Source organism: Triturus cristatus, chromosome 5_2 (genome assembly GCF_964204655.1).
Source record: "Triturus cristatus chromosome 5_2, aTriCri1.1, whole genome shotgun sequence".
Classification (NCBI taxonomy): Eukaryota; Metazoa; Chordata; class Amphibia; order Caudata; family Salamandridae; genus Triturus; species Triturus cristatus.
Window position 1 is genome coordinate 1,132,148,280 of NC_140588.1, and position 8,225 is coordinate 1,132,156,504.

General features: G+C 46.2%; 1 protein-coding gene across 1 annotated transcript; it reads left to right on the plus strand.

Moving 5' to 3' along the window:
• The first annotated feature begins 4,007 nt into the window (after positions 1 to 4,007).
• Positions 4,008 to 4,946, plus strand: LOC146829896 (olfactory receptor 5V1-like). Its single transcript, XM_085606571.1, has one exon. It carries the CDS (start codon positions 4,008 to 4,010, stop codon positions 4,944 to 4,946), a length of 939 nt encoding a protein of 312 aa, XP_085462697.1.
• Positions 4,947 to 8,225: the final 3,279 nt, after the last annotated feature.

Below are 8,225 nucleotides of genomic sequence, written 5' to 3' on the forward strand. Positions count from 1 at the left end.
ACGTAGCACTCGCGTCGGTTTCAGCGGTGCTCATGGTGGTTTCTTCTGCCGTCTTTGTTCGGTAGTGCGTTAGCTGTTCGCTGTACGATCTCTAGATTGTGGGCTCGGATCCCGTCGCTTGCCACCAATGTTAGAAGGGCCAGCCTCAGGGAAGGACAGAATATGTACCTGACCACCCTGCGCCCCACCTTTTCCGGGAGAAGTAGCCGAGCACTGGCAGGAGACCCCCTCAGGGCTGGGTCTCGTACCTAAGATCGTACACGCTGATTTAGCACCATGCAACACAGAGACATCACACCGTAGATTCTGAAGTACGTATGCTTTATCTAGAAATCAGGATCTTTATGATCCGCAGAGGCGTATGTACAAGTAGAGCAAGGGCTCACAAAGTCTCGGTTGGGGTAGGGGTAGCGGGACAGTCTTAGGATCTGGGTCAATGCGGGAGCGTATCCGGCGCACGGCTCTCAATCCTCGAGCCGGGGGATACGAGACGATCTTTGGGGCCCAGCCGGACCAGAATGTCTCTTGAGTGCGACCAAATCTGCAGGGCTCAAGTAAGGGTGTCGGAGGTCGGACAATCTTCCAGGAACCGCGAGCCGCTCAGCAGGGCCCAGACTTCTCCAGGATGCAAGGTGAGCCGCGACCACGTCAGCAGGGCTCGGATGTTTCTAGGCAGAAGTCCGTCTCTGCCAGGTGGAGCCGCGACGCTGTCTGCAGGGCTCACCGAGGTTCCAAGAGTTCCGTCGGATTTTGGGAGGATGTTCTTCAGCCGCGACCACGTCAGCAGGGCTTGTTTCGTTCCAGGATTCAACTGCCGAGGGTCCCAGAGCGCCCCTTGTTATACGGTGACTCCTCTTTGATGTCCGGAGCCCTCACGGGCAGGGGTCTTAGCGCCTGGGGGTCGTTTGTTGGGGGTTCCTGCCACGTGGCCTTTTGATCCTTTCAAAGTGGTGTCGGGAGGGATCCCAGACACGCAGCAGGCGTGGAGCCAGCCCTCAGGGTGGCTGGAGGGGCGATCGAAACTATCTCTTGGGAGGAGGCCAGGTGTGAATGAAACTACTCCTCCCTCTCCTGCTCACCAGGAGCTCTCTCTCCCCCCAGCCGGCATGGCGCGACTAGGCCGGGGTTGCGCTTGGTCGAGGGCAGCCATCTGGGGTGCCGGGCCGGGTCACTGGAGGTCGCGAGGCCGATGGAAGGGGAAGGGTGCCCGGTGTCGGGAAGATGGAGGGGAGGACGTGGGTAGCCCCGGGTTCCGGGTCGGGTAGGCTACGCTAGTCAGGGTCGTGTGGGGTGTAGAGGTTAGTCTGGTGTCGCTACGGGTCTGGATGGGCCACGCCACGAGGCCGGGTCCAACATATTGCTTGGATTTTTATCGCTTTGGAGATAAGCGTTGCTGATAGCGCGCTATCTCCACGATAGAATCCGGCGATAATTATCCTCGCACTAAGCACGCTTAGCAATAATTATCGCCGGCTGATGCTGAAATGCCCCCAAATAATTATCAGCTGCCTCTTTTCACAAAATCCGTACACTTTATGCATGCCCATCTTGTGGCCTCTGTAACTGGCCACACTGTTCAGGAAACCAAACATGGTCCAGAAACCAGAATCCTCTTGTGGATCCAATGTTTTTGAAGACTTCCACACACCAATATCCTTATTTTCTAACTTCTCCCATAACCATCACTGCAGCCAGTGACTACCTCTCGATGGAATACCTTTGCAAAGTGTCCTTGCTCCTCCTAATTTTCAGCTACCTGCAGAATATGCCCATCCGATTCTGATGCGTATCCCCCCTCCAAAACCAATGCCAGTTGTCCGAAGTTCACTTCACTTCAGCTCTCACTCCATTTTGAAATGATGGAGACAGTAAACCAGAGCCATAGATTAAGATAAAAGATACTACAGGTCACATTTTCAATTAATGCAAGGCGGCGCACCAAGGGAACTTGCTGCCCTGCAATGCATGAAATGGAGAGAGTAGAGATGCTCTGTATTTATAAAGGTATTGAGCATTTCTGATCGTTCCTTGCCCTGGCGCATAGGGTGCTGCCGTGAGCCAACACAAGCACCGTTGTACCATGGTCCAATGGTGCCTGCATTATGGGCAGAATTGGGTTTTTTTGCAGGAAGGGATACCTTAGAGGCATACTCCTCTTTCTATGTGTGCTGCAGACTCTAGCACATGTGGAAAGAGGAAGTAACAAGGAGACTTAAAGATATTTTTCCTCATTACACCTCTGTCTTGTAGCAGCACCATTTTGGCATGAACCCACATTTACCAGTATTTGTAAATCTGGGTTTGAGTCAAAACACATGGGCGGATGTATACGAACGGACATGCTCCACCCATGTCACGTCTACCTGATGCAGGCTAACACAAAGAAGCGCTATGTGCTAGTTTGAGTAACTTTGTATTTACTAAACTACTCAAAGCCATGCAAAGTGGTTTTGTTCGGCTCAGTAAATTCGAAATATTATATTGCGCTGTGGCTGCGCCACAAAAGTGATGCAACCTCAATGTAAAATTCTGATAAATCTGGGCATCCATGCACTAAATATGATTACATTAATCAACTATTTGTTAGTTTGTGTTATGCAGATGTGTAGAGCACACTATCGCCCTGGAGGGTATCCTGGTGCTGAGCCTCTGTGCGTCCAGCCAAGCCTATGGCATAGTGGGACTGCTTGAAAAGCCAGGCCCTCAGCTTCTTGCAGATTTCAAGAAGGGAGAAGGAGGGTCTCATGTGCGTCGGAGTTCCACACTTTAGGAGCGATGTAGGAGAAGCACCATGACCAGGTCTGGTTTCCTGTACGTGTGGGGTGTGTGCAAGTAGGAGTCCAGATGGGCAGAAGTGTCTGGGAGGTTTGTGAGAGCAGATGTGATTGTTGAGGTATGCTGGGTCAGTGCTTTGTAGTGCCTTGAAACTGTGGGTGAGGAGTTTGAGTCGTGCTCGTAGGTGAATGAGGAGCCTGTGGAGCTCTGTCAGGGGTGGAGTAACGTGAGATTATTCCTTCCACTCACAATGGCTACAGATATGCGCCACCCCCCTCCTGCGCTTCCTTATGATCACATTAAAGACTTGCTCCGTGACTTAAAGCTTTTACAGGAGACGTTGCATCCATCATAACGAGGCAGAGATAAGTCCTCGTCATAATGGGAGAGAAAATATTGGTGGATGTGAGGAGCCCATGTGGTAGTGAAAACCAAACGTCTGACAGTGTCAGTGGTGGATGGTGGAATTATAACAAGTAACAGGGCCTACTGTGATTACATGAACAAGGTCAGTGTCAGTACTGACATCTACTCTCACTTATTTTGAAGTATTTTAAAAATACTACACTTGGTTTTTAAAGATCGTTTTTAGTAGACTTAATTCTGCCATACATATTGACCGACCAGCCATCCATGGTTGGGAGGCTACGCCTTCCTTATTGGCAGAATTGTTCTCCCACCTTTGTAGACCCAAGAGCAGAGTTGGAGCAAGCACATGCACTAGGTATCCACCCGAAAAGAAATTTACAAAAACGCGAGTCAGCTATTTAAGGTGCTGTTTTTGGCAGAGTGACCGTCGCCACCCTGCTCCGAATGAGGGCCTTGATCTAAGTCTGATGGAGAATCTGAGACTCAGGATTTCTCTCAAATCTCCCTCTTCATGAAATCATGACTAGAGATTGGATCCTTTGCTTGGGTAACATATTAGTGCACCCAACCTGCATTTCAAAGGTGGTCTGTCCTCCTCAGTTTGTCTTTAGGCAGCAGCAGCCATCATCCCAACCACCACATGACTCTGTGAGATGTCTTGTTGAGTCTCTGCCTGACCCTCAGATCAATCATAGCGGATGTGAGAGATGAAAGAAATGTGGCACGCACTAAAGTCTAACAATCGAAGAAATAGGTTCTTTTGAATCAAACGACATTTGTGTACGGAAAAGTAAAGAAACGTTGCAGATACGATGATCCACTTAGCTAATGGTCATTCTCTCCTTCTAGGTTTCCGCATATCAATGGAAAATGAAACCTTTGTTAACACCTTCATCTTCTCGGGATTCTCACACCTTCTTAGGTACCAGAGTCTTCTCTTTCTGGGTTTCTTATTCATTTATCTCCTCACATTGATGGGCAATCTTCTAATATTTACTCTCATCTGGGTAGACAGCCACCTTCACACACCAATGTATTTCTTCCTTAGTAACTTGTCTGTCCTGGATATGTGTTACTCATCAGCCACTATTCCACAAATATTGCACAACTTACTAATGGAAAAGAAAGTGATTTCCTACCAGGCCTGCATGTCTCAGCTCTTCTTCCTGATCACCTGCGCTGGTGCAGAGTGCATCCTTCTGGCTGTGATGGCGTATGATCGATACGTTGCTATCTGTGCTCCCTTACGTTACTTGGCAGTCATGAGTAGAGGAACATGTCTTCAGCTAGCTACTTGTCCTTGGGTGGTTGGAATTCTCAATTCTGTTCTCCACACTGTCCTGACAAGCTCATTATCTTTCTGTGCTTCCAACGTCATTCACCATTTCTTCTGTGACGTACCCCAACTTCTGAAGATTTCATGTGTGGATACAAGCCTCAATAACACTGTCCTCCATGTGGTGACAGTGTTTGTTGGCTTAAGCCCATTCCTCCTTATCATCATCTCCTATCTCAACATCATATCTTCCATCATGAAGATCCGCTCGCCGCAGGGAAGATGGAAGACCTTCTCCACCTGTGGATCGCATCTGACCGTGGTGTTCCTATACTATGGAACTGTCAATTTTAACTATAATCGTCCTACAGATGGCTATTCCGTTCATGTTGACACCCTGGCATCTGTGCTCTTCTGTATGGTAACACCAATGCTGAACCCCATTCTATACAGTCTGCGAAACAAGGAGGTGACCGGAGCTCTGAAGAGAACCAGACACAGACTTCACTTTCTTACAGAAGTTTAAGCTATTCAAAATGGTGTTTAGCATCTAAATTCTGCAGAGTAGTAATGTGTCTATGCATTGTTAATCTAATAAAATGCAGGCCAAATATGGTTTTATTGGTTGTATACGAATGCAGAGCAAAATGTACTTAAAAAACATGTTCTGAAAAATCATTCTCTCCAAACCTGATTCTTCAAATGTTTCCAAATGAATGAGAATCCCAGACTGCACAATCCATTTGGTAAACCGGTCACTTCTAAAGCATTTCCTGCAGTTTTCTGTAAAGATTCATTGTACTCTGCCTCTCTGGCTACCTATCATAGCATTGCTTGGAGGGGGTTGGGGGTCGCACAACATTAATTTCTTTGGTTTATTCTAGTCCCTTGCTGGTTTCTCTGCTCTTTTTCCTGTACTACAGTTTTTCTACCCATGCCTAAACCATAGTACGTCTACCCTCCATACTCTAGTATATATGTGTGTGTGTATATATTATCTACTGGCGGTCGCCAGTAGATAGTTATAGTTAGGACCGTGTTTCCATAGGAAATCCGCAACATTCTATTTGGAATAACTTTGGCGCCGGTTGACGAATCCTCGCAAAATGTTCAAAATAGGTGGGGCGCTCCGCTTCGCTCCTACCCTGAAAGTCTCGGGGTGATTCGTCAAGCGGGGGCCGAGAAAAAAGGGGGGTCCCAAAACGCGTTTTCCCCATGCATTTTTCCATAGGGACCTTTAGTCCAAGGTACAGCCCGAACGGCTGAACAGAATTACTTGAAATTTGGCAGAGAGGTAGTCCTCAGGTCAGGGAAGTGCCTTTTGCAGGTCTGGTGTCAATCTGTTCAGTAGTTCCTGAGAAAATCAAAAGTAAAATCATATGTATATGTGGGCGGAGCCTAACCACACATCTCATCCTGAGATCTGATTGGCTGTCAGCACTTCATCCAAGAAGTGTTGGCAGCCATCTTGGGACCAATATACATGATAGCACCTCATTAAAAAGCATTGCAGTTAATAGAAGGTTTTAAGACTTTAGTTACATTATAAATCATTTGTTGATGGTACCATACTCATTTTAGGAATTGTGGTATGTTCTAAGGTGATTTCACCATGTGAAAAAGCCTTCTGCTGGGATATCATGATTGAGAGAAAAATATTTTCTCATGCTTTTCCCACAGAGGTTTGGAAGGGGATCTATAAGCTAAACTGACAGCATATTTTCTGTAAATTCACATTATCTTTCTCAGTCATGTGAGAATGAAGTCTGACATTCTCAGTAAAACATGTACATCCAACAAGGGCAGAGACTGTCAGTTGATTCCTTTGTGTTCTACTGCAGCTTCCCAGAGTGTTCTTAAAAACAACTAGAGCGCTTACTGTCTTCATTATGACAAAAGTATGGCACACCTGAAGCCATCTTGATTGGAATAAACTGGTAACACTTAAAACATTTAATTTAAAAAGGAACACAATGAGGGGGTTCATTTTGCCATAGAAACTATGATTAATGCTGAAGAAAGAAAATGAGGGCACATTTTGAGTGACTTCTCAAATCCTCTTCTATTTCATTAAAAAATTCTGACATGCAGACTGAAACATGCACTTTTAATACCAGGAGCAGACTTCCATGGTGAACAGTAGTTTTACTACAGTGATCTAATGAGCAACTAGAGTGCTAACATTCAGAATTTATGGCAAATGTGTGACATATCTGAATACCTTCATGATGGAATCAAAGTAAAAAACTGAAAGCATTTCCTACTGAGGAGACTGCAGTACATGAGGAAATTAGGAAACTTCATAACAAATAAATCTCCCAAAATGGCCACCGGAGACAAAAGAGCCCAAATGTAGCCCAAAATCACCCAGATGTAGCCCAAATATAGCCCAATGACAGAAGTGTGCAAAACACTTATTATTTTGTGTTTTTGCAGTGTTATATAGTGCAGACTTGACAGGTATTGGAGTGCTTTACATGAGTATTGATTACATCACACAAGAACAAATTTATTTTGGTTGTAGACATGGGGAGACTAAGTGATTTGACCAGAATCACAGAATGTCGAGCTGAAGCAGAAACTCGAACCTGGTCCCCAGTTGCAAAGTCTGCAGTTCTGGAAGTAACACCACATCCTCTCCCCTAAGTGCAACATTTAATCAAGTGGTCAACTGGATAAAAAAACATAAAGATAACAAATAATTTAAAAGTGCTTTGTCGCTATTTGAAAACTCAGAAAATATGTCCTTATTTTACTCTTTTAGAGCACTAACCATAATTTTGAGGCCAATAAGACCCTCTCATATATGTAATTTCTAAAGGAAATGCTCTAGGTATTACAGCTTTAATTACATCAAGATGACGTCAGGCGTTCCACACTTTTGTAATAAATATAGAATGTTAGCAATCTAGTTGTTCATTAGGATACTGTTGAGAGGCAGAGGCCAGGAGCACGGACTCTGAAAATTGAAGGCAGGTAGGAGGGTGCAAAGGCAACAATTTAACCACACTGAGCAGGCAGGAAGGGCAGTGGCAGCACAACAGACTATGGAGGGCAGTGGTAAGGGGGGCAGGGGCAACAAACCAACAATACAGGACTTGCAAGAGAGGCTGTGGCAATGTAATAGACCATTGTGGGCAGAAGGAAGAGGCAATGGTAGTACAACCATACATGCCAACAGACCCGATTCAGCCAGGAAACGTCCAATGTTTTTAAGCTCAAATGAGCTTTATTTGATCTGTCTCCTGTCTACAATCTCCTCTTTTTCAATGTAACTCAAAGGGGAAAATCAATACTCCAGTTTTTTTTCAAAATCTCCCTCTTACCAAGTTCAAAATGTTCGCAAGTATGGTACATTGGATCATGGAAGGAAAAGGGGTAGGGACATGGACTTGGATAACAGAGGACAGGAGGGACATGGAGAGGTGCACCAAACTGACCCTGCAGGGCAGGCATCAGGGTTTGCAGCAGCACAATACACCACACAGGGCATGCAGGACGGGAGTGCAGCACAACAATCCATAGAAAGCAAGAGGGAGGGGACAGGACCATGCACATGGACAACAGAGAACAGAGGGGCAAGAGGCAATGGTTGCTAGCTGACCATAATGGACAGACAGGAGAGAAAGCTGCAGCATAACAGACCATAAAGGGCAGGAGGGACGGATCAGGGGCATTACAATGGAACAGACAAGCCAGGAGGGAGGGAGTAGGGGTCTGCACATGTAAACAGAGGGCTGGGGGCAAGGGGGCAGGGCAGGAGCAGCAAGATAGCCATGGAGGTCAGGCAGGATGGGCACTAGAA

Bases quoted from the DNA above. Each gene is read 5' to 3' on its own strand.
- LOC146829896 (XM_085606571.1), top strand. From the start codon at position 4,008: ATGGAAAATGAAACCTTTGTTAACACCTTCATCTTCTCGGGATTCTCA.